Source organism: Gigantopelta aegis, chromosome 3 (assembly GCF_016097555.1).
Source record: "Gigantopelta aegis isolate Gae_Host chromosome 3, Gae_host_genome, whole genome shotgun sequence".
Lineage (NCBI taxonomy): Eukaryota > Metazoa > Mollusca > Gastropoda > Neomphalida > Peltospiridae > Gigantopelta > Gigantopelta aegis.
Window position 1 is genome coordinate 40,674,042 of NC_054701.1, and position 27,206 is coordinate 40,701,247.

At 36.0% G+C, this 27,206-nt stretch overlaps 2 protein-coding genes across 4 annotated transcripts in view; one reads left to right on the plus strand and one right to left on the minus strand.

The window, feature by feature from the left end:
- LOC121368038 (glutamine--tRNA ligase-like) overlaps positions 1-19,131 on the minus strand; it is a 44,884-nt gene extending 25,753 nt beyond the window's left edge. The window contains exons 1-17 of the mRNA XM_041492550.1: positions 19,018-19,131; positions 18,036-18,192; positions 15,790-15,899; positions 14,291-14,366; positions 12,755-12,819; positions 11,803-11,862; positions 11,287-11,353; positions 10,209-10,280; positions 9,222-9,307; positions 8,531-8,617; positions 7,100-7,199; positions 5,375-5,562; positions 4,709-4,839; positions 3,044-3,136; positions 2,186-2,323; positions 1,642-1,729; positions 514-599 (exon numbers count right to left, since the gene is read on the minus strand). Of these exons, the coding sequence (XP_041348484.1) occupies positions 514-599; positions 1,642-1,729; positions 2,186-2,323; positions 3,044-3,136; positions 4,709-4,839; positions 5,375-5,562; positions 7,100-7,199; positions 8,531-8,617; positions 9,222-9,307; positions 10,209-10,280; positions 11,287-11,353; positions 11,803-11,862; positions 12,755-12,819; positions 14,291-14,366; positions 15,790-15,899; positions 18,036-18,192; positions 19,018-19,131 (1,718 nt within the window). The remainder of the gene's footprint in view (positions 1-513; positions 600-1,641; positions 1,730-2,185; positions 2,324-3,043; positions 3,137-4,708; positions 4,840-5,374; positions 5,563-7,099; positions 7,200-8,530; positions 8,618-9,221; positions 9,308-10,208; positions 10,281-11,286; positions 11,354-11,802; positions 11,863-12,754; positions 12,820-14,290; positions 14,367-15,789; positions 15,900-18,035; positions 18,193-19,017) is intronic.
- A 145-nt stretch (positions 19,132-19,276) lies between these two features.
- Positions 19,277-27,206, plus strand: part of LOC121368039 (ectopic P granules protein 5 homolog) — a 59,230-nt gene continuing 51,300 nt past the window's right edge. For all 3 annotated transcript variants that reach the window (XM_041492551.1, XM_041492552.1, XM_041492553.1), the window contains exons 1-8: positions 19,277-19,360; positions 20,131-21,771; positions 22,296-22,463; positions 23,147-23,307; positions 23,623-23,705; positions 24,433-24,572; positions 26,309-26,514; positions 27,065-27,164. In XM_041492551.1, the coding sequence (XP_041348485.1) occupies positions 19,322-19,360; positions 20,131-21,771; positions 22,296-22,463; positions 23,147-23,307; positions 23,623-23,705; positions 24,433-24,572; positions 26,309-26,514; positions 27,065-27,164 (2,538 nt within the window). In that variant the 5' untranslated portion in view covers positions 19,277-19,321. The remainder of the gene's footprint in view (positions 19,361-20,130; positions 21,772-22,295; positions 22,464-23,146; positions 23,308-23,622; positions 23,706-24,432; positions 24,573-26,308; positions 26,515-27,064; positions 27,165-27,206) is intronic.

The following is a 27,206-nucleotide window of genomic DNA, read 5'->3' on the forward strand; positions in this document are numbered from 1 at the left end:
TCGACATCACTTGAGGACAGCAATTAATCATTGTCAAACAAGTAGTCTTCAGAGAAAACCCGCTACATTTTCCAATTAGCATCAAGAGATCTTTTATATGCACTTTCCCACAGGACAGCATATACCACAGCCTTTGATATACCAGTTTTGAGTGATCTATAATCCAGACTAAATGAAGAGACATGTAGAAAGGAATGAAGGAAATGTTTTATTTAACGAAGCACTCAACACATTTTATTTACGGTTATATAGCGTCAGACATATGGTTAAGGACCACACAGATATTGAGAGGGGAAACCCACTGTCGTCACTTCATGGGTTACTCTTTTCGATAAGCAGCAAGGGATCTTTTATATGCACCATCCCACAGATATACCAGTCATGGTGCACTGGCTGCAACAAGAAATAGCCCAATGGGCCCACTGACGGGGATCTATCCCACACCGACCGCGCATCGAGCGAGCACTGTACCACTGGGCTACGTCCCGCCCCCTAGACATGTAGAAAGCTTACCTTGGTGCGGTGACGTTGAGTACGTCTCTAACACACGACTCCAGCATGGTGGGGTCAATCACCGTCTGTGCCATCGTCACGCCAACCTGTTGAGACAATCACATCAACCAATCTGATTTCTGTATTATCTCAAATAATACAGTGTGTTATAATTCAGTGTTATTCCAGCACCCAATACAAGACTACAGTTGAAGATGGTTTTGTTTAACAACACCACTAGAGCACATTGATTTATAATCAATCAGCTAATGAATGTCATTTGGTAATTTTGACTCGTAGTATTCAGATGAAACCTGCTATATTTTCCCCATTAGCTTGATGTATCATGCAACCCCTGCAATTTCTCACGGCAATCGGCAATACAGTGAAGATTGCTGTGTAGTTTGTAATTCTCCACAGCACTTTTTTTTCCCTTGGACTATAGTCAGTTTTTTTTTTCAATGGCATGGGTTTTTTTCTGTGGACATTTTCTTAATTGCAGGGGTGGTCATGTCATAGCAATGATCAGACTTTGTGCCGGCGTCATCCAGGCTGTATTTCATACCATTCAGGTGACATTAAGGAGATAAAGAAAGAAGGAAATGTTTTATTTAATGACACACTCAACACATTTTATTTACGGTTATATGGTGTCAGACATATGGTTAAGGACCACACAGATATTGAGAGAGGAAACCTGCTGTCGACACTTCATGAGCTACTCTTTTCGATTAGCAGCAAGGGATCGTTTATATGCACCATCTCATAGACAGGATAGTACATAGTACAGCCTTTGTTACACCAGTTGTGGAGCACTGGCTGTAACGAGAAATAGCCCAATGGGTTTGAGGAGATAAAGTAGGTGTAAAGGCACAGTAACAAGATATGACTGTTTTTAAAAATATAAAAATTTTAGATAATATTTTTGGAAACTTCAGTGGTTTTGACTTACTATGCTCTCAAATCAAAAACTGTATCTACAATTAAAAGACACATGTGACACATTTTGGAGGAAAGGACGATTAAAATGTTGAAAAAAAATGCAATGTTCCATGAGAGGAAAACAGCTGATCCGAGGAGAATTCCCACCTCTGTTTTATTGTTCAGTATAGTACCTCCCGTATAACTGTACTAAGTAAAATATGTTACCTTTGCACAAAAAATGTTAACAGCTTCAGGTGGAAAGCCTCGCCTTCTCAGTGCTGTCAACGTAAACAACCGAGGGTCATCCCAGTCTCTGAAGTCAGAAGAAAACACATGTTAAATGAGGTACAGCAATTTTATTTTGTTTGACATCACCACTAGAACACACTGATCAATTCATCAACGGCTATTGGATATCAAACAATGGGAAACATGCTATATTTTTCCATAGCAGCAAGGGATCTTTTGTATGCAATTTTCCAGACAGAACAGCACATCTCAGTCGTGGGGCACTGGTTGGAATGGGAGTGGGGGGGGAACAATCAGAGAACAGGTCCACTGTGGGGATTTGATCCTCTGACATAAGCACTTTGGCGAGCTCTCTACCAACCGAACTATACTGACATCCAAAACAACCTTTACAAGACATGAATATGTATTATAGAAAACCAACAAAACAGTACAGTACAGTATTCTATGGTAACCACTCTACCAAATGAGGTAAATACTCTCTCTGTCAGAAACTTTAGATAAATATGGTCAATGTTACCTTACAATTCCCGAGTTGATAAGTTTGGCGATCTTCCTTTTTGAGACGACTGCGTAGTTGAGGTTTAAGCGAGCATACTCCCACTGGACCGGACAGTAGACGTCAAGAGCATTGCATAGCCAGTAGTATGAGGAACGTCTGTGATAAAGTGTACAGATGAGTAAAAAATATATACAGTAAAGTACACTTATAACGAACATGCTTAGAACGAACTACTGCATAGAACAAACTGATCGTAAAGTCCCATTATCTCCCTAAACAACAACTTGTACAAATATGTACAACGAACCATTGCTATAACAAACTAGCTATCATGGTCCCTTCTGGTTCGTTATAACAGTACTTTACTGTATATATTTTTTTGGCATTTTTTGACAGCCACAGGTCATTAAGGGGATGAGAGTTGTCTCAATTTAAAAAGAGTCAGAGTATATAACAATTTATGACAGTATTTTGAGTAATTAAAATGTTGTGAAACTATCATTTCATCACTAAAATACAATAAAGCAGGTAACAATTTAAAAAAACATGCCTTGCTTTAGATGTAATATATTAAATGCTTACATCATGATAACATTTCCAACAAACAGATGCCCAAACATGTGCAAATGGAAATTTCATATGACATCATTTGAACTGATATTTTGTGTTGATGTTTTATTGTTTGAAAAATGCCCTTACAAATGGTCAATAATTGATAAACAAAATGCTTATAAATATAAATGGTAAAATAAATCAATTGTAAGTGTAAGCCATATTGTCCTAACAATTGACAAATAAATAACTAAATTGCATATCACAATATAACATACATGTAGATCACAACAGAAATTTAAATGTTTATGTCTCCATACTAACCTGGACTGAAACTCTTTGGTGCAGAGAGAATGAGTGATGTTTTCTAGAGAGTCACACAAACAGTGCGTGTAGTCATATGTTGGGTAAATACACCTGGAAAAACATATTCCAAAATAAACATATATCGAGGTGCATTTCCCAATTTTACTTTTGTTACAATATAATACAATTAGTCATTTTATTTCAACTTATTTCCGTGCTATATCCAATTAAGGTTCAAGCACACTGTCCTGAGCACACACCTCAGCTATTTGGGCTGTCTGTCAAAGGACAGTGATTTAGTGGTTAGTGAGAGAGAAGAGGGTGTAGTGGTCTTACACCTACCTACCCATTGAGTTGTTAAAACTCGCTCTGGGTCGTCTGTCCAATGGCTTAACTGCAACACCATCGAGGCCGGTCTACAACTAGCCATAGCCAGCAATGAAGCAAGGGAGACAACTACTATTAGAAATTGCTGACGTAGTCTTAAAATGTAAGTTTTGGAGTTGCACATTTAATTATGTATGTGATTATGCAGCTTCTCATAAAATTTCTGAACTTTTTGTGCCTGAAATCATTTTTACCAAATAGATTAAAATGCTTAAAAATTTACTTTATTTTAGTTTGGTATTCAGGTTTAAGCTAATTAAAAATCATTTCAGATTTTATTTCTAAATATATATATTTTTTTTAAATGCTATGCATATTCAGGGTATGCACTTGGAATTTTTTTGACTGGCCAATCGGGCCACTCACAGCAACATTTTGGCTCACCCGTACAACTTTTGAATGGCCCATGACTGAATTTCGTTAAAAAAAAGAAACTAACTTAAATTGTACTTTAAAAACATGTTATCATAGCATACAAACAATAATAACAACAACACAAAAGAAGGAAACAAAACTTGTTTTAGTTACATTGCAAACTGTTGTAATTAAATTATAATTATTGTTGTCACAGGACAAACATGGAATATTTTACCAAGGTTCAGTCTTGGAATGATTGTCGTTGGCATCGTTCGCAGTGACGACTAGGTGTTTGGAAAAGTAGACTCGGTATATTCCGTAAGAAACGAAAATGTTCCAACACAATGTAACTTCGGAAAACCTTAGGCTCATAAACAAAATCTTACTGCAAAACATATCATAGTGGAATGTGGCGAGTTGTTCTGACTGAAACTATGAATACATTTAGGTGGCCGAGGTTTTCCGAATACATAATCAAAACCAGCCAAGGGATTCTGAATGGTTTTAGACTGTTCGATAGGCTGGGGAAATGATCTCTATTTTATGTCCTATATTGGATTGGTTGCGTAGATACTAATAAGAAACTAGCTGAAAACAATAAATAAAAAATAACTTTCCAATCTCTTACAAATATTAGTTATTTGCATTTTGATACATAATACAATATGCAGAATTTTCTCGGTCGCCAAGCGGGCAACACATGATAAGGTTTTGACTTGTGCGACACTATTTTGACTCGCCTGGGTGATCGGGCGACCGTAAAGTGCACACCCTGCATATTTGCCATGCAGGTGGGTGTTTTAAACTAATATTTCTTTTGATTGGGGATTTACAAGAGAACAATTTCAATAACACTCAATTACTGTGGAAACAATTTTCTAATGTTAGGTATTGGACTTTTTAACCATCAGCAGATAATGCTATTGCGTAAATAAATACCACGTGTCACCACTCCTGTGGTGAGGTGTGAACTTTATTCGATAAGCAACTGGATCTTTCTTTCCTTCCTCTAGTGTGGTCTTCATTCGAAGAGTGGCCTCCCCTTCTTGAAGTTTTCCTTTCTTCATATCCTAAAAAAATATTCAAAATTTCTGAAGAATAACTTTCAGCTATTTGTTTACCGCATTAACATAGAGGTAATTCAGAATGTTACAAAAATACATATACATATTATCTGTTAGCCTTGACTTGTTACTCTATAAGATGAAACAACACCTCAATATATTGTTATATCAGAGGCATCAAAGTAAATGCGATTTACCAGACACATTCTGGAGTCCAAGTGCGCAATAGACTGGTTTTGTGTCTAACATTAAATGAATGTGATTTGGATAGGATGTGAAGGAAACCAGTAAATTGCTATCCAGCACTTTCTCATCTGAATTAGATGACTGTTCTAGAAAACCGATTGAAAAAAGGAACAGATTTCAATCTGCTGTACCCCCTTTAAACTTTTGTACCGATATGAGATATTTTAACAAGTAATTCTTTTCTCAACTTTTGTGTTCTTTAAATAAAATATTTAATTCTTTTCTCCACCTTGAAAGTCGCATAACATATATGCCATGTGTTTTCCATTATTAATTAACATGAAGAGACAATAACCTCAAAAAGACGAAGAGATTCTTCAATGGGGCGATCTCTCCATGGTGAGTCTGGGTTATTGTAACCTTTGACCTCTTCTTGTTTCTGGTGACACACGTAAGCATGACCTCGCTTGATAAGGTCCACAGCGTACTCATAAAGCTGCTGGAAGTTGTCGGATGCATGAGTTATCTTATACGGCGTGTAACCTGAAATACAACAGCAGAAACAAACTTTTTACTGCTGACAATCAGTGATGGGTTTGTGAAATTAATCATCTACATGTCATCATTTCATTATAATTTATGATAGTGATCTTTTTAAAAAAAACGGTGCGGGGAGTAGCCCAGTGGTAAAGCATTCACTTGATGCGCGGTCAGTCTAGGATTGATCCCCGTCGGTGGACCCATTGGGCTATTTCTCGTTCCAGCCAGTGCTCCACAACTGGTGTATCAAAGGCCGTGGTATGTACTATCCTGTCTGTGGGATGGTGCATATGAAAGATCCCTTGCTGCTAATCAAAAAGAGTAGCCCATGAAGTGGCGACAGCGGGTTTCCTCTCTCAATATCCGTGTGGTCCTTAACCATATGTCCGACACCATATAACCGTAAATAAAATGTGTTGAGTGTGTCATTAAATAAAACATTTCATATTGTTTTTTTAAAGTTAAAAAGTCTGTTTCATTTAACGACACCACTAAAGCACATTGATTTATTAATAATCAGCTATTGGATGTCAAATAGTTGGTAATTTTGACCAGGGCTAACTCTGGCATTCACCAATTGTGAATTTTGAAAGCAGTTGGCGAATTTTATTTTAATTTGGCCAAATAATTGCATGTAATAATTGGTATTTTAAAGAAAATAACTTGATTTCTGCAATTTTTGAAGTTTAATAGACAATTTGGCAAAATAATTGCATGTAATAATTGGTATTTTTAAGAAAATAACTATTAATTTCTGTAATTTAATAGACAATTTGGCAAAATATTTTGCTCACCCAGAGCTAGCCCTGTTTGACTGTTAGTCTTAAAGAGGAAACTTGCTACATTTTATCATTAGTAGCAAGGGATCATTTATATGCACCATCCCAGACAGGATAGCACATACCACGTCTTTTGATATATCAGTTGTGGTGCAGTGGATGGAGCGAGAAATAGCCCAGTGAGCCCACCAACGGGGATCGTTCTTAGACCGACCGTGCATCAAGCCAGTGCTTTACCACTGGCCTGTCCCACCCCCTTGATCTTTAAAAAATGCAATCCAGTACAGAACATTCACATAAAAACACATATTCACCACCAATCAACCAACCAACAGAAAGAAAGAAATGGTTTATTTAACGATGCACTCAACACATTTTATTTATGGTTATATGGCATCGGACATATGATTATGGACCACACAGATACTGATAGAGGAAACCCACTGTTGGCACTTCATGGACTACCCTTTTCGATTAGCAGCAAGAGTTCTTTTATATGAACCATTCCACAGACAGGGTAGTACATATCACAGCCTTTGATATACCAGTCGTGGTGCACTGGCTGGAACGAGAAATAGCCCGATTGAGCCCATCGACGGGGATCGATCCCAGACCGACCGCACATTGAGCGAGCACTTTACAACTGGGTTACGTCTCACCCCAAACAACCAACCAACAAGACAGTCAAATATGATCTGTCCTTGTTTTTACAAATGGGTTAACAAGTAAATATCTTAAAAGATGAAGATCTAAAATATTACCTAACCACTCAACCATGTCACGAATCCCTGTGAAAAACTTCTCTTCCTCCTTCTCCGGGTTTGTGTCATCATATCTGAGATAGCAATGACCCCCTGTTTTCTGAAGAAAAACATTCAGTATAGAATATCATGAATAAACACAACTGACCAAAATTAGTAGATTAAACTGATAAGAACAGGGAGGTGGATACCCATTTAAAAATAAAAGCTGAAATGATCTTTAAATGTTGAAAACTATAACTTTTAAAGTATTTGTCAGTATTTCAGATCAAATCCAGTCTACTATGTGAAAATTATTTCACACAAACCTGAAATTTAGTAAAAAGCTAAAAACTCACACCCCTGTAAGAACGAGTAGAAAAACTTTTAACTATGGGATTATATTATCACTGTAGTAACATTCATTTCTTTAAATGTTCTGTAAATATCTTAATATGATATGCAGGATTCTCATGGACCCGGGGTCCTGACGCAGCGATTAAGGATGGGATGCACCATATTGCATACACGTGCGTCCCTGCGGACGCAGTATATTTTTATTTTTATTTAACTTCAATACAATTTTTGTTTTAAACATCTAAATTTACTGTAAAGTAAATCGGCAACATTCATAAAAAGTTTTGGAAATTAGTGTTAATTGGTACAGTCAGTTGGTCACTCCAGAAAGCCACCCTCATCAATGCACCCATTTCGTGGAAATAACTCAACCACGTGACCCAGATTTACAACATTAATCGGTACGACAAAACATGACTAGTAAAAAGTAAAACTTGTTGTCACTAGTAACCAAACATTTAATATAAAAAATGCAACATGTCTTAAACAGTATTTCATTTTATTTAATCGAATTTTCTAGCTTTACGACAAGCAGCTGGCAGTACACTACTGAATAGTAGACTGGCCACGTGGACATGCAATCAGCGCTTATTCACACCGTGAGGCAGATCAACTGAACAAAACTGGTTGAAAATGTTTGGTTCTAAAAATCGCAGTAGAAAAATAATCTTTCGCAAATTTCCCCCCCACCACCCCCCGCATTATTAGTTGAATATATATGAGTTACCTGGTATTTGTTTTATATTTCATCATACATTTTAATAATAAAAAAATGTATTCATGTACATGTACTTTTTATTACGACATAACACCATTTAAAAGGCAATGTTTTTTGTGTTGTCAGTTGTTATACAATTCACTTGATATTTTATTGGATATATCAATTCATCTGCAAATGTGGACTCTCCTACATTCCTAATGGACTCTTAAAATATAAGGTCATGAGTCCATGGACTCTCAACATTTTTGGATGAATGAGAACCCTGATATGTTAAAATGCAAATTAATTTCACTGAGATGCATTAAAATGTGAATTAATTTCAATATTTAACCTGCACTATAAAGTACATAATAAAACTGGTAAGTACTACTTACTCTGGCAATTCCAAAATTGAAGTTAATTGCTTTTGCATGTCCAATGTGCAGAATACCATTTGGTTCTGGTGGAAATCTGGTAAAAACCTATAAAAGAAAGCACAAGTAAAGTTACTTTTCTAGTAATACTTTGTGTATGAAATTAATAACAATATACGTCTATATATATTTAGGGTAACCTTAAGTGACAAATACATACGGTTAGCCTTTTTATTTTCAAATGACAGCCAGATAAATTCTGGTCTGTTATTGCAAACTTCAAGTAAGAATTATCTGTTGTTATTTTTACATTTATCGGGGTACGCAAAATAAACATCATCCACAAACTGAGAGAGAGAGAGAGAGAGAGAGAGAGAGAGAGAGAGAGAGAGAGAGAGAGAGAGAGAGAGAGAGAGAGAGAGAGAGAGAGAGAGAGAGAGAGAGAGAGAGAGAGAGAGAGAGAGAGAGAGAGAGAGAGAGAGACGGAGAATGAAAGAGAAAGAGAGGGAGGGAGACAGAGAAACAGAGTAAAGAGTAAGAAAGAGAGACAGAGAGAGAGAGAGAGAGAGACAGAGAGAGAGAGAGAGAGAGAGAGAGAGAGAGAGAGAGAGAGAAGGGGTGGGGGAGCTGTCTTGTATTTACTATTCTGCCTTGTACTTGTATGGTAAATGACATTTATGTTTACTAGTGAAGGCTAATTTCTGGCACTAACCGTTCCTCCAGTAACCTTCAAATGTTCTTTGAGAATGTTCATTGTGTTAGGTGTTATCACATAGCCATCAGTCTTGTAGTTCTCACCTAATATGGAACAGGGATTTTTTATAGTGCTGATTTAATCTAAACACAATTGTACTATAAAACAGGTATACAATCACAATTGGTTAATGTGCTATTCTGTTCTCCCCCTAAAGTATAAATCAAAAATGTTTTTTCGCTAGGAAACTTTACATTAAAATTTGTTTAAAAGCATACTTTGGCATTAAACCCCTCCACATCTCCTATCTAACCATATGCTATAAAATGCTCAGGGCTTCTAGATTATGGTAGCTCAACTCCCATGGCTAGTGATATTCAGTGTTGGGCTAGTAACTAACTACTATTGCCATGCCCGACGGAAATCTATTTTGTAAATATATATATCCTGCCCCACCAACATCAAGTGTTAGTGTTTTGAAGATCTATCTCCCTCTTTAGGTGACATATCCAATTATTACTATTAATTAGTAAAATTGTATTAACTTAAAAGTGAATTTTTAATCATGGCTAGTAAATTTTTAAAATCACTGATCCCATGGCTACTGGATTTTTATAAAAATTCTAGAAGCCTTGCATGCTTGTGAAAATACTGATAATTGTGAAAAGACCCTTGTTAAATTTTAAAATAAGAATAAGCCACAAAAGGTTTATCAGATATATATAAACAACTGATACAACAATTAAGAAACAACCACCTTTAATTTCAACACAAATTGTGTCAAAAAGAACCCTGTAGTTGTCACATTGATAGTGTCACCAGTCTGCCGTAAAAGAATGGGAAATAATTCCAATGTGGAGATTAATTTAACTACTTGCATCTTGATCACATACTCTAACCACTGGGCTATATATTGCTATTCAAATACACAAAGACAGAGAATATGGTAGTGGTTTACTCATATATGCTAGAGTTAATGTAATTATATATTTAAATGCAATTTACCAGTTTTATGGAACCTCAAGGCATCGCCCATTAGTTCAGTAAAACTTTTAACATGGCCATCTTCTCCAATGCCTGAAAAAAAGGTAAGAAGTAATTTAACATTAAAGAAAAAAACTGGTGACCTCTGAAGAAGCATAACATGAAAGTTTTTTTTAAATGTATAATGTTTGTATAATAAAATTATTAACATGCAGAGTTCAAGTTAAAGTTTGTTTTATTTAAAGAAAGAAAGAAATGTTTTATTTAATGACGCACTCAACACATTTTATTTACGGTTATATGGCATCAAACATATGGTTATGGACCACACAGATTTTGAGAGGAAACCCGCTGTCGCAATTACATGGGCTACTCTTTCCGATTAGCAGCGAGGGATCTTTTATTTGCGCTTCCTACAGGCATGATAGTACAAACCATGGCCTTTGTTGAACCAGTTATGGATCACTGGTCGGTGCAAGTGGTTTACACCTACCCACTGAGCCTTGCGGAGCACTCACTCAGGGTTTGGAGTCGGTATCTGGATTAAAAATCCCATGCTCGACTGGGATCCGGTATCTGGATTAAAAATCCCATGCCTCGACTGGGATCCGAACCCAGTACCTACCAGCCTGTAGACCGATGGCCTAACCATGATGCCACTGAGGCCGGCTTGTTTTGTTTAACAAAAAAGACTAACTACATGTAAAAGCACATTGCTTTATTAATCATTGATTAATTAGTTCCCAAAATGTTGATTAGTGACAGTTGGTAATCAATTGAAGATTACCCATTAGGCTATTTCTCGCTCCAGCCAGTGCTCCACAACTGGTGTAACAAAGGCCGTGGTATGTACTATCCTGTCTGTGGGATAGTGCATATAAAAGATCCCTTGCTGCCAATCGAAAAGAGTAGCCCATGAAGTGGCGACAGCGGGTTTCCTCTCTCAATATCTGTGTGGTCCGTAACAATATGTCTGACACCATATAACCATAAATAAAATGTGTTGAGTGCATCGTTAAATAAAACATTTCCTTCAACTGAAGATTGAACAAAATGTTCTTATAAAAATAGTATTGAAGATGTGACTACAAAACCGTACACATTTCTGCCGATGTTGCTGCACTCTCTGCTGTTTTCTGAGATTCTTTCTTCGTTGGTTTGGCTGCCTGAAACCAAAATAAATTATTGTGTAATGAAAATGATTTTTCTTGTCATGTATGACATTTTGGATTTTTTAAATATGTCATCACTTCACCATCCTAAAAGCTTATTTTGTGGAGATGGTATCTTTTTTAAAAACTTAATAATATGGATAATAAACAGCTTAAGCTGGACAAAAAAATACTACTTGCAATTTAACACATTCTTTAACTTGTCGAAAGAATGTTTTAGTATTGTAGAGGAACCTTTTAACCAAAAATAATTAGTCAAGCAAGCATGTGTGCAGAGGGGGGAGTTTATGGGTTGAACTCCCCTCCAAACAGATGTTCTTTCTCTCTAATGTATTTTCTGAGGGAGCAGGGCCCAAACCCCTCTAAAGACTTCACCATCTAGAACCCCCTGCATAATTTTCTGTTTGTTTAGAACTTCAAGGAATTTGTTTTAGATTGTCCACCTTCTGTTTTGGTGGTTTCTCCAGGTCTGCATCAGTCTTTGGTCCAAGTAAATCAAGAATCTAAAAATAAAAGTAATAAACAATAATCAAAAACATAATAATGACAAGATGGAAACACATTTGTATAATTTACAGATTTCAGTGCCAGTAAGATAAACATGAATGAAAAAAAACTGATATTCAGACCAATTCAATGAAGTTGAAACTGGCAAATTATTTTCTTATTACATCACCAAAAAGCTATTTCATGAAATAATAATAATAAAAATTAAAAATTCTTTAAGAGCTTTAAAGCATTGTCTTCAGATTTTCACACAAAATTTGTCAAATTGCTTACATTTCAGGACCAATTTAAAGGCATTGTCCTGAGTCTGTTGCCATTGTTAAGATTTAGCCAACTAACACAGACATTTTAATGACTAAAAGTACATATTAAATACATTTTGTCACAATAAAATATCAGCGGCTGTATATTAAATATGTTTCTGATCGCTCAGTGTTTGTATTATGTCAAATTTCATTTTATTTTCTAATTTATAGTTTATTGCAATTATAGGGAAAGAAAGAAATGTTTATTTAACAATGCACTCAACACATTTTACTTCCAGTTATATGGTATCAGACAAGGACCACACAGATATTGAGGGAGAAAACCTGCTGTCGCCACTTCATTGGCTACTCTTTTCGCTTAGCAGCAAGGGATCTTTTATATGCACCATGCGACAGACACGATAGCACATACCACGGCAATTGATGTAATTATAGGGAAACTAAATCCATCCAGTTTGGGCTACTTACAAGCATAAGAATGCCCACTGAATCTACATTAACAAGACTGCGTTTGGCATGTAATTTTAGCTGTTAAAAGATTTTATTAGTCAGAAACACCTTACAATGGCAGCAAACTCAGGACAGTCTGTTTAAAGCCTGAGAGACTATACAAAATGTGTACCTGCATGTCGACTTCATTCTTCACTCTCTTACCATCCGCCCATTTTAACTTGCCACGGCATTCACCTGTAACAAAAAACATTATACAATTAGTTTACTTTACTTTAATAATAAAGAACGTGCCTACAAGGTTTTATGTTTCAAATTCATTCCTTAAATATGGGGCCAAAATATCGGACTTGAGTACTCAAGGGTCAAACTCAACCCGGACCCAAGTACCTGACACTTACACTGGATAATAATGAGATTAAGGAAGAAAGTTAAATAGCATTATGCATCTTAATTCCAGCGCTGAACATGGATGCCAAATCATGCCATTGTATTACGTTTAGAAACCGATTATGTTCAGTGTTGTGATGGACGGACGGCCAGTTTAAAAAGAGAAACTAGTGCATGATCATGTAATTATTGTGTAACTTATATCGTTGATTATCTACTGCTGAAATTATTATCCTACATTGTCCATTGTATTATAGTAGATAATTGTATTCCATCTTTTATGGGTACTAGAGTCATGTGAACTGACTCGAGACTTGCTAGACTCGTGCCCAAGTACTCGTGGAGACCCTACTTAGATAAAAGGAAGGAAATGTTTTATTTAACAATGCAGTCAACACATTTTATTTATGGTTATATGGCGTTGGACATATGATTAAGGACCACACAGATATTGAGAGAGGAAATCCGTTGTCGCCACTTCATGGGCTACTCTTTTCAATTAGCAGCAAGGGATCTTTTATATGCGCCATTCCACAGACAGGGTAGTACATACCACAGCCTTTGTTACACCAGTTGTGGAGCACTGGCTGGAACGAGAAATAGCCCAAATGGACCGACCGCGCATCAAGCGAAAGCTTTACCACTGGGCTACATCCCACTCCCCCCCCCCCCACTATTTAAATAACAAATAAAATTTTGCTACTGACAATTTAATTACTAGTAAAATGATGTGATTAAGGAACATAACATTGTTTAAATGTGGTCAACAAATCAAACAAAATAATTCAAAATAACATTATAAAATCTTCTGTCAACTTCACAGACTTATTGAAGTTATTGTAGAAGCAAAAGAGTGAAAATGAAAGCTGCAAAACTGTGACTATTAATGAAAAACTATATAATGACACCATACCTAAAACCGGCCTCGGTGGCGTCATGGTTAGGCCATCGGTCTACAGGCTGGTAGGTACTGGGTTCGGATCCCAGTCGAGGCATGGGATTTTTAATCCAGATACTGACTCCAAACCCTGAGTGAGTGCTCCGCAAGGCTCAATGGGTAGGTGTAAACCACTTGCACTGACCAGTGATCCATAATAACTGGTTCAACAAAGGCCATGGTTTGTGCTATCCTGCCTGTGGGATGCGCAAATAAAAGATCACTTGCTGCTAATCGGAAAGAGTAGCCCATGTAGTGGTGACAGCGGGTTTCCTCTCAAAATCTGTGTGGTCCTTAACCATATGTCTGACGCCATATAACAGTAAATAAAATGTGTTGAGTGCGTCGTTAAATAAAACATTTCTTTCTTTCTTTCCATACCTAAAATAATGCCCGGACTAAACCTGTATCTGTCTGCCAACAGTTCTTGTTTGTATTTGTTAATCACAACTTCAACCTGAAAATATAAATTACAGGAAAATGTATCACACGGGCAACATTTCCACATTTTCAAAGCATTTATAATATGAATGTATCTAATGTAAACACAAACATTAATAGACAGGAAAGGACTGGAATATTTGTTTAACATCTTATCTTTATTTAGACACTTGCTAGAAAGAGAAAGGAAGGAAATCTGCTGCTGCCACATTGGTAACTCCTACCAAAACAGCAGCAAGGTATCGTTTATATACTTACCTTTAACAGAACATTACATACCACATCTTTTAATATACCAGCTGGTTGTGATGAAAATAAACCCACCAGAATCCATCAAGGGTGATCGATCCTACAATGCATTACCCCAGATCTACAACAGCATTCAATCCTGCTCCCTCCCACACTAAACAGATGAAATAAATTATAAAGTTGTTTTGTTTAATGACATCACTAGAGCATATTGATTTGTGAATTATCGACCACTAAACAGATGAAATAAATTATAAAGTTAAAGTTTGTTTTGTTTAATGACATCACTAGAGCATATTGATTTGTGAATTATCGACCACTAAACAGATGAAATAAATTATAAAGTTAAAGTTTGTTTTGTTTAATGACATCACTAGAGCATATTGATTTGTGAATTATCGACCACTAAACAGATGAAATAAATTATAAAGTTAAAGTTTGTTTTGTTTAATGACATCACCAGAGCATATTGATTTGTGAATTATCGACCACTAAACAGATAAAATAAATTATAAAGTTAAAGTTTGTTTTGTTTAATGACATCACCAGAGCATATTGATTTGTGAATTATCGGCTACTGGATGTCAAACATTTGGTAATTTTGACATATTTAGTGATGAAACACACTACAATTTTCCATTAGAAGCAAGGGATCTACCATCCCAAAGACAGGATAGCACATACCACAGCCTTTGGTATATACCAATCATGGTGCACTGACTAAAACGAAAAATAGCCCACTGACGGGGATCGATTCCAGACCGACAGTGCATCTGGCGAGAAATTTACCACTGGGTTACATCCTGTCCCCTTAATAAAGAATCATTAGCAAAGAATCATTTTGACTGCAAATAATAGTAAAACATATCAAATGATTTTATTACAACAGGCATTCTGAGAGTACTGTTAAAGCAATACATGTCCACTACCGGGCATAACACATTTTCACAGCACTCAAATTCAAGGGCTATAACTCTGTTAAAAATGGGTAAATTCCCATTAAAATCAAATTTGATCTGTAATTCTAAGGAAAAAGCTATACACAAAATTTTAGCTCAGTATCTTGAGGTACTTTGATTGAAAAAAGGCCAGAAAACTAATGTGGGACAGACAGATGGATGGACAGACAAAGACCTGTTGGACTGGTAGGGGACTATTAAATATATCACTGATGTATCTGAGCAACATACAGCTGATTCGATTTCCTCAGGACTAACAACAACACCAACTCCGGATTCTGCTTCCAGCTCAGCGATGTTGACTGGCTCTAGGGGATGATGTAGCAGATAGTCCATGGCAGCTGAAACAGAACGAACACATTCAGATTTGAAGAGCATATCAAAAAAAATTAGTTATTTTGAACCATTTTTTTAAATTATTATTATTATTATTATTATTCACAGAAACCGTGTTACAGTAAGACCTGTCCCCAACTAGGGAGAATAAAAAGGACAGGCGGTCAACAAGACCTTGATATATTACATATAACAGGTTTTCAATAAATGCTAGAGTAATTTGAGGAGTAGCTCTAGAAGCAATACAAAAAAAAAAAAAAAAAAAAAAAAAAAATGAACCATTGTTTTATTACTTGCTACAATCAATGTTTTCAGAAACAATTGTATAATGACAATGTAACTCTGTTGTGACAATTATGTCATTACAGGGTTCGAATTTTAGCATGACAATGACGACAAGTGCTGTGGTTTTCCTCCTTACTTGCTGCTGTGCTCATTCACTATTATATATTATGTGCATGTACTTGTGCTTGCTTATCTTCTTCTTTTTTTAAATCAGTGATAGCTTTTATGTAACTTGTTTTGAGTTAAATAATCAACAGTAGCAGGGGTTTCCCTAGAGCGATAAGCCGACACGGCCCGTGCTCCCTTAGCCAGCCAAGTAAGCGCCTTAATGTCTGGTAAGCGCCTTAACTGCAGGACCGTGTCGGCTTAATTCGTAACATGTATACAAAACAATGGAGCTGTGATCCGTAACATCATTCGCCACACATTATCACACTTCCATTTGGTATCTCTGCAATTCTTTAGATGTTCACTTTGAGGTCCATTGATCGCACCGTTTTAATTGTCAGCAGGCTTGTGCTGGTCACGTGGTACAGGTGATCGGCTACTACTAATCCGCCAGATAACTGCTTGTTGTAAAAATGTCTGTATGCTTGGGAATTACGCATCAAGACAAATCAAAGAAAATACCTATTAATTGAATAAACATCTTTGAAGGTGAAATTCTTGAGTAAAACATGTCACCATTATTTTAATTTTGTAAAGTCTTTGAACCAAAGTAATAAAAACAAACCGACACTGCATGTCAATTTGAATACACATGCCAGTTCAGGGCCGAAAGACATGTCGGCTATCCCAAGGGCTGAGTTCAGCCAGACTGAGCGAAAACAAAACGTTCGCTACACTGGTTTGTGCGCTTCACGTTAAACCAAATGGACACGACGGACACCAATCAAATAGTTCGCGAACATTAGGAAGAACGTTCGTTGGCTGAACTGAGGAAAGCTCTCGGCGTAATATACGACACGCTTCAGAGTCAGCCGACACCCACGTGTCAAGAGACATCGTTGCGGACATGAACAATACGATTACACGGAAGTAAATCTTGATGTAAATGTGTAGAAAAACAATAGTTGTTTGCATCAATGAATACCTAACTGCAGTTTCGTTATTTCCTTTGTCTTTGTTAATTTTGTACCTATGGTCGAGAGCACGCACTGAGATCGCGATCGCAGGAAATGAACATGCAGTATTTATACAAATTGCAGTTAAACGTACACTGAATTAGTTTACAATAATTTGTTAGATAATGCTAGATATGTATTTGTTAAACTGTGAGGTGACAAGCATTTAACACGACGCTGAAATCAACAGCAACAACATGGCACAAATTATGAAATTGTTGGGGGTGGGGAATTGATGGGTTATATTTTTTTAAAGTTTTAACCCCCCTGGGGAAAGGCCTGAGTAGGCCTATATATATATTATGTATTTTTGCTTTTATAGAGTAATCCATACTTTAAATCATCAACGTAATAATAAACATTACAAAAATATGTCTTGACATATATCTTTCTTTTAGTTTTCTATAATGTGTACATGACACAGTCACACCCATATATTATGTACGCCAGAATGCATCTAAAGACAACTGAATTTTTAAACAAAATACCGGTAAGACTATCCTTAGCATATTCGCACCCAAATTATTTTGCTAACTCTGAACTCAAATCCTGGGGGACACATTGCCCAAGTATCCCAGACTCAACATGCTAACATGGCATGGTAAAAATGCAGTTTTTGTTTTTCAAGTCAAGATATTTTTTCATATTTAGAATTATTTATATACGGTATACCGCCCAGCTCTACTCATTATAAATAATCAAAGCATATATAGTATTACTGAAGATTATTACCATTCAGTTGTGCTTCTGACGTCATTTGTTTCTGAACAATGTACTTGATCAGTAGAGACTGATGACATCGAATCTGAGTTTTCAGCTTGGTTGCTATATTGTACAGCAACTTCCCCACATCTTTGTTACGCACTGCACCTGGAGCTCGTTTCTCACCCTTTAAAAGATAAAAGTCATATTGTTAAAATTATAACTCAGAATATTTAGTTTATTTTCCCCCATTATGGCCCATAGTGATATAAATTAATCTTAATTTTGCCAGTGTTTTCTGTAATTTTTTTTTTTTAAATAAAGTAATTAGAAAAAATACTTATGTTGAGTACAATTGGATTTGTATTGATTTAAAGTTGGGTGTTTTAATATGGGCTTACAAATTTATATATATAACTGAATTATTGCAGAATGGTTTGAAATTACTTTTGTAACTGGCTGATTTTTTTTCTATTATTGTATACCAATTAACATTAATTTGTTTATTAAATGCAACAATAAAATATCTGATCTACATTTTTTTGTGCCTTTTTAGTTTTTGACTTAAATGTAAAGATAATTTTTACTTTAAATAGCATTCTTGCCACTTTTTACCAATTACTTGCATGGCCTTATTCATCCCTGGGCTGTTTAAATTATTAACTCAGTAACTGTTTTTAAAATCCATATCATGGCTGTCATGATCATGGCATATGCGATATGGTGTGATCACAATTTAATGACATGTCATTGTCATGGGTAGCATAACCATTATGTTTGGCAATGCCGCGTTTTATACAGGATAGAAGGCAATCATTTTGTGATCATTTATGCAAGTTCCAAAATACTGTCAATAAGTAAGGCATATTAAAAAAAGAACCGTTTTACATGCCCTATTAAGTATTAATCATTACAATAAATGTTGCTGTTGATTTCATCATCTTTGTGAAGTGAAACCATTGACACAATCATCTAAATTTTAGTTTTATGTCAGATATAAATGCCCCAATACCTCGTCAATAACATGTTTAAGATTATTTGAAAGTTGTTCATTTTTTAGCGTTTCCTTGGCTTTCTGTTCGCTCAAACCAATGCTGACAAACAAATCCACCAAATCAGTAGCCATGCTGGATCTCAACTAATAATGATAAATGTGCTACGCTTGTTAATCGTTGAAAACCACAAACGACCTATTTTCAGTCTAATAAGGGTATCGAGAGTTATATGCCCTTGACCATAAAATGTAGACGGCAGCAGTGGTTATCACATGACAATAACAAAATAATACGACCACCTGACTCTGCTGACAGGCAGAAATGGCAGAAGCTGTAAGAGAAAACCCCAGGAAATCAAAGGTTGTTAGCTTTACGATTGCAATCATTACATCTATTGATATTTCAGGCAGAATGTTATGCCGATACATTTCTAATCAAAGGGAAGTGAATATGTATTAACTTCCTTTGAATGTCCAACCCAATTGCCAACATATTCAACATCAGACGAGAAATTTTTTATTATTTTATATCTGTCAATCTGATGTAATGTCACAATTTAATGTAAAAACAATATTGAGATTGTGAAATTAAGTGAATGGAAAAAATAAGGTTGGATAATTATCATTCAGTTTTGGCTTTTATTTTTAATGAAAGGAATTATAATTTAAAATGCTGTCCATATTTATTTTAGGCCAAGAGAATGAAAGTTATAGATTTGCGTCTGAACAATTTTAAAAACACATGAGGCTTTTTTTCATTATTCATTATTCATTATTTTTATTGATCTATTATCACATCGTTCGACACATCAAGAGTTCGGCAATTTTCGTCAATGTTTGGAATATACTGCTTCCTGCTTGAGGATTCAATGCTCTGCTGGGCTACACTTCAGAATTTATGACAGAGATGGCAGTTTTGGTGCAAAGGACCTCGTAGACATTACCACTATTGATGATTTGGAACTTGAATTTGTGTGATGATCATTAAGTGCCTTTTTTTGTGCAAATAATGAATTTTTTTTGTAAATAATGAAAATTTTCAGCGGTACCTTTCACGGCATGCGGGCGGTAGACACAAATCTATAACTTTCATTCTTATGGCCTTAGTGACATTTTTTGGTTTCTTTTCAGGGAGGTGAAACCAAACAAAAGAAAAGTAAATTAAGGACAAAAGATGTTGTGAAAACACATCAATCTCCAGAACTTTGTACTACTACACAAGAGTCTTCATGTCCTAGTCTTAAAGAAGTCTGCGAGGAGGAAAAAAGTGACTCCACAACTGTAGCAGAATCAGAAGAAACAATTTCTCTTGACAAACCTTTGCATCACAAAGATGAAGTTGTCAAAGAATTGGAGGAATCATCTTTGGATGGAAAGGAAATGGGGGCGCCTCCACCTGATCCAGATGGGTTACTGGGGGTTGCTGCAGGTGAAAAGGTGGAGGAAAAGACAGCTGATACTGAAGAGAGTGTGTCAGCACACAGTGAAGCAAATACACAATGTTCACAGACTCCTATTACTGACTCTCTTGTTCATTGTGCAGAAGGAACTGATATATTTACATCTGAAATTTTTTTGTCAGGTGAAGATAATGTGAAAGATACAGAGGCATCATTTGTAGATCAAAAGGCAGTGGGTGATGTTTTACCAGATCGAGGTGGTTCAGTAATAGCTGGATGCGAAGAAACAGATCAGATTGAAGAAAGTGCTAAATCAGAAGCTGTAGAAAGTGTTCAGATAGATACTGAGATACCAACTGATCCACATGGTTCAGTAATAGCTGGATGTGAAGAGACAGAACAGAAGACAGATCAGATTGAAGAAAGTGCTAAATCAGAAGCTGTAGAAAGTGTTCAGATAGATACTGAGATACCAGCTGATCCGCATGGTTCAGTAATAGCTGGATGTGAAGAGACAGAACAGAAGACAGATCAGAATGAAGAAAGTGCTAAATCAGAAGATGTAGAAAGTGTTCAGATAGATACTGAGATGCCAGCTGATCTAAATGCTTCAGTAGGAGCTGGATGTGAAAAGATGGAACAGAAAACAGACCAAACTGAAGAACTTGTTGCAGCAGAATCTATAGAAAGTGTTAAGTTAGATACTAAAGCAGATTCTGAAGGCTTAAATATTCCTATTATTGAATGTGGAATTGGAACATTAAAACTTAAACCAATTCAAGATGTTAGTTCTGTCAGTGACAAGGAGGTTGAGAACACACATAGAAAACAATCTCCCATTTTCAAAACTGGTGAGCTTAGTTCTGTTAATACAGAAATATCCAAGATATCTATATGTGATAGTGCTACTACTATTGAAAACATTGAGGCTGGACCAACTGGGGTGGATTGTAATGTTACTGAGTTTGAAGTTTCTCCCAGTGAGGTGCTTAACCCAGGTGAAAAAACAGAATCCTCTCAATCAGTATCTCATATGTTATTTGATGTTCCACAAATGAACAAGGAACAGTCCATGACACAACCCAGTCAGACTGACATCAAATCATCTCATCTCAAAGAGGAACCAGTTCCTTTAGCTGAGCAAGGTCTTGCATCAGCCATGGCAGGCATATCAAAAGAACATACAAAAGAGAAACAAGTTCAAAATGTAGTATCCCAAAAAGAAAATCAAGAAAAAGTCATGCACAGAAAGGTGTATCGAGAAGCGACAGATCAGAAAACGGTCAAACCAATGACTATGGAGCAGATTCAAGCACTTTACTACAATCAGCAGCTGTTGAAAAACCCACAGATAATAGAGAAATTCATTCAGGTGCTTTACAATGTCTTGTACATGTACATGTATTTATTTATATATTGTGTATTTTAATGCTTAATTTGTTTACTTCAGTTCCTGAATTTTGTTTTTGCCTTTTAAACATAGTGTCTGGAGAATATGTAATTGAGTAAGTGGCTAAATGAATGAATGGGTGTATTAATGGATGAAATTTGAAAGAAAAAATACATGTACATGCATAACTTATTAACTAATTATGGGGCCATCCATTTATCTCCCTGATATGATATGATACACCTTTCTCACCTCTCTCTGTCTCTGTCTCTGTCTCTCACTCTCACTCTCCATCAATCTGTACAGTAAGTATAAACATCATCTTTAAAGAAAAATACACTGAATACAATTAGGATCTAGATTACATGTATGTATATTTGTTTATATCATTAAAAGTAAGACAAATTTTAATTGGATTTAACAAAATTGGGCTTCTTTTTAAAAACAAATAGCTAAGATTAGTATATGGAAATAATTTGTCTTTATACTGGACTTTTTTTATGCAGAATGAAGCAAAAAAGGAATCCCATGAGTTCTATGAAATCCTACTGAATTACTATCGCTCACGTAAGAATCTGTTGAGTGCCGAAGATGATATTGCCATTCTACAGAAAGCATATAGCCAGCTGATGGAAGAAGTCTGGATTACAACTACACACACAGTCACTGCCCAGGTTTGACATCATAATAAATAGTAATATGTACATATACATACTTTTATTATAATGTCTTTGAAAATATATTTAATTATTATTCATTTTCATTTTTGTAAATCATTTTTATAAAGATTCACTTCACTAGGTGATCATAATTGTATTTGGTGGAGACTGTCATCAGGTGCAGTACTTCTCACTTTTGTATAAATTGTTGTTTGCAGTATAGCCATTGTTAATTTTATGTTCTCATTTTGATTAGCTGGAGAAGACCCAAGGTTACTGTGTCCTCTTTTGTATTTACTGTTCATTGCCACACCCACCACCATTATTATTTTAATAATAGCTACATACTGTAAAAGCAACATTGCATCATCCTTGCAAGTTTTTTTTGCACTGCTCTGTGAGATTACAAAGTTGTGAGAGTTTAGTGAATTAGGCATTTGGTTAAATAACACAAGTTTGCACGTTTATTATAAACTTATTAAAAAAGACTGACATAATTACCTGTACATTGTCAAGTTATTTTCTATTGTTTTTTATACAGTAAATAATCATGAGCATCATAGGGACATAATCATGTGTGTGTGTTGGTGTTGGTGGTGGGTTTTGGGGTTGTTGTTTTTTTAGCACATAGTTGACTGCCTCTTGCCAATCACTAGAAAGGCCCTGTTAACAAGTAATGTTTTTAATATATTTTTAAGGGTCAGTGTGGTGATGGTTCCAAGGTCTCTACAACCCATATGTACGAGATGTGTAAACTGAATACATCCGCGATTGAGAGTATGAGCCAGACTCTGCTGACCATCCGAGAAGAGGTCCAACAGAAGTTGTCATTGTATGCCTATTCCTCACAGCTGTCCAGGTATTACTTCACACAGTTCTCCACATTCAGGAGTTCTGCTACAAATTCAGTCTTAATTGACGATGATGGCTAGGTTTCATTAAAATAATTATATTGCCAGTAACAGGATCATAGTATTAATTTAACATTTTGAAAACCAATAAAAACAACACAATACATACAAAAGCTAATAATGATACTTTCAAATGTGAGCATTGAGTATAAACAAATTTTAAGATTATTAGTAATTATAGGATTCTGCAACACCATGCATGTGCACACACATACATAAGCATAAATTCCTGTCGTTATAGTGAATGTGATTTTCTCTTTCAGACTGCAAGTTGAATCATATTTGTATTCATTTTTAACCAAATCACCAGCTTTGAAAAACATTCCAAAAAATGCTCCCATTCAAGGTAACATTTACTTTTCACCTGCATTGTTTTAGAAGCCCATTTAAAGACCATCTTTTAGAGATGTTTGTATACTAAACTATTACTAAAAATATTGTAAAATATATTTTAATTTTTCTTAACCAATATTTCAAGCTTATGATTATGGCATATTGTATTCTGTGAACTAGTTTAGATTCTTTTATTAAATAAATAAGTCAGTAATGTTTGTAAATAAGGACCTATCTACAATATCTTAGATAGAGGGGATGGAAATTTACCTCCTAAACACATAAGACTCCCTTGCCTGTAAAGTATTTTGCACACATGTGTACTATTTGCTTGTACTTAATATAAATACACAGCTATACTATGTCTTGTTCAACATATTGTTTGTACATGTAATTTCAAAATGTGTGATCAGGAGACAAGAGACCTGTCATCTTGAGGGAGAGGGACAAGAGTCCTGTGTGTCTCCTTTTAGATTAATATGGTAAATAATCTATAATAGTGGTCTACTACAATGAAACCTCTCAAAACCGGACCCTCTGTAAACCGGATGTTTTTCATGATCCCTGTTTAAATATCTGTGCAGAAGAGAAGCTCTCTAAACCGGATACCTCTTAATACTGGACTTTTTACTTGGTCCCGAGGGTGTCCAGTTTAGAGGAGTTCCACTGTATTTTAATTACTGACTGCATAAAGTATGTACCTAAGATGAACTGCATGATTGTGTTTTTCTGATTTGTAGTTCTCCTTGTTCAGAAGGCTGAATATTCACACCAAATTGGGAAACTCAAGGATTGTATCTCTGTGCTGTTCATGTTCCACCGGCGTCCAAGCAGGGACCGGGAATTTCTTAACAACATTCGGCAGTGGACACAGAAACTGGTGACTCACTTTTGCCTCCATCCCAACTTTTTATTAATCCACTACCAGTCCAACCAGAGGAGACTATAGGGTTTTTGTCTTCATCCTTCTGTCTGTCTGTCTGTCTGTCCATCTATCTGTCCAATATATAGTTTTTCAGACTTTTTTTTCTGCAATGCCTGAAGATGCAGATTTTTTAATAGAATTATCATGTACTGGAAGGAAATGGTTTATTTAACGATGTACTCAACACATTTTATTTACGGTTATATGGTTACGGACCACACAGATATTGAAGGAGGGAACCCACTGTTGCCACTTAATGGGCTGTTCTTTTCGATTAGCAGCAAGTGATCTTTTATATGCACAATCCCATAAACAGGATAGCACATACCTACGGCCTTTGATGTACCAGTCGTGGTACACTGGCTGGAGCGAGAAATAGCCCAATGGGCCCACCGACCGGGATCGATCCCAAACCGACCACGCGTCAAGCAAGTGCTTTACCACTGGGCTATGTCTCGCCCTATCATGTACTGTTACAGATCAAGTTTTACTTTCATGGTGATTTACCTATTTTTCACATAGTTATGGCCCTTGAGCTAAGGAGCTTTGTTGGGCCCAGTAGGGGACATGTATTGGTTTGGCGGTATTGTCAGAATGCTTGTTTTCTTCCATGCTTTTATTTAATTACAATTCAAGCATGCTGTCCTGGGCACACACCTCAACAATGTGGGATATCTGTCCAGGATAGTTGGTTGTTAGTGATTATTGAGAGACAAGTTGTTGTAGTAGCATTGCACATCCACTGCAGGCCGTTAAGACTCAAGCTGGGTGAAATAGAGACAGGTACAAGGTTATTAACCCAGTATCTACCAACCATAATTCCAATGGTTTAACCAGTGACAGTTTGTTTTGTTTAACAACACCACTAGAGCATATTGATTAATTAATCATTTGCTATTGGAGGTCAAACATTTGATAATTATAATACATAGTCATCAGAGGAAACCCGCTACATTTTTCCTAATGCAGCAAGGGATCTTTTATATGCATTTTCTAACAGACAGGAAAGCACATACCACAGCCTTTGACCAGTTGTGGTGCACTGGTTGGAACGAGAAAACCCCAATAAGCTGAATGGATCCACCGAGGTGGTTTGATACTGCAACACAGGCACCTCAAGCGAGCACTCACCCAATTGAGCTAAATCCCACCACCCACTGAAGCCAGCTTATTTTCGTAAACCATGGTTATTCAACAGATTGTTGGGATGGGGTGTTTGGGGTAGGATGTAACTCAAGTCTAGTGTTTCCTCTAGCTTGTTTTAGCATGGTGCAGCACCATGCCTCAATAGTCTAGCACCATCTTGCCTTAATCAGCACCATGCTGCCCTGAGATTAAACAAGTCTTTTTCACTAATTAATTCTAAAATTGCCTTTATAAAACACCCAAAAAGGTATTATTAATTAATAAAATATGCCTTTTACATCGTTTGCCATTAATTTATTAAAGCAAGCACATAAATTACATTAATGTTTATTTCAATTAATTTTTGTGTATTTTTAATGAAAAACAAGTGCCCCGAAAATTGTGAAAATGCCCCAAAAGTGTTTGATCTACCATGCCTTGCCTAATTTCTAGGGAAATCACTAAAGTCAAATATAGGCTTTTTGATTGGTAAAATGATAATACATAAAGTATTATTGGTTTAAACAGATTATGTTTATTTACTATTTGTTTATGTTTGTTTTTAGGTTGCAACACTTCTGCGCTTAGCAACATTTGAAGATCATTTGTTTATACTGAACCACATCCTGAGGTGCCCAGCTGGAGTTGGGACGTGGGCTACTAAATTGGTTCAAGTCCCACCACCGCCACCGGCAGACACAGCAGGAGGTTTCGGAAGTCCTTTGTTGGATCACCTTGTCACTGAATTGTCGACGCTGTTACAACCCACCATGTATGTCGTAATGCAGTTCTGTTCCTTCTTTGACTGGCTGGCAGTTTGTCTAACTTTGTTGTTTTATAAATGCTAGTTTCTACATGCAGTCAGCAGTGCTATGGAGATTGCCACAGTGTATTCGATTCTCCACAGAATTTGGTCTTGGTGTGAAAAACATTCATAATTTTGATTATATTTTCTTGTTTCTGTATTCCAAAAATAAATTGTGAATGATAAAAATGTAAATGAAAATGCAACTTCATCTGTATTAACATATTCAAATTGTGTCTATGTATATGTATTTTAGGGTAGTTAAGTCTGTGATAACTACTTGTCATTCTATGTGCATTTAATAAGTTCAGTTTCTCACACTGTATATAACCTTTCCGTGACATAAAGAATATCACTAGTTATTTTATGCGATTGTATGAACCACATGATGATATATATATATTATGTAGAATAATTGAAAGATACTCCTTTATAATTTACCATTCAGAATAGAGATTATTAAAAATGAATATAGTATCGAAGATACTAAATATTATGTATTGTATGATTTTGTTAGTGCCCGGGAAGACTTCATGTGTCAGATGAGAACCTCAGTGAGCCCACAGAGTGTTCAGATGGAAAACACGTGGATCATGGTCGATTCAGATGGGGAAGAAGTGAGTGGGGTTTTCAAGACAGTATTAGCTTGTTAATGTTAG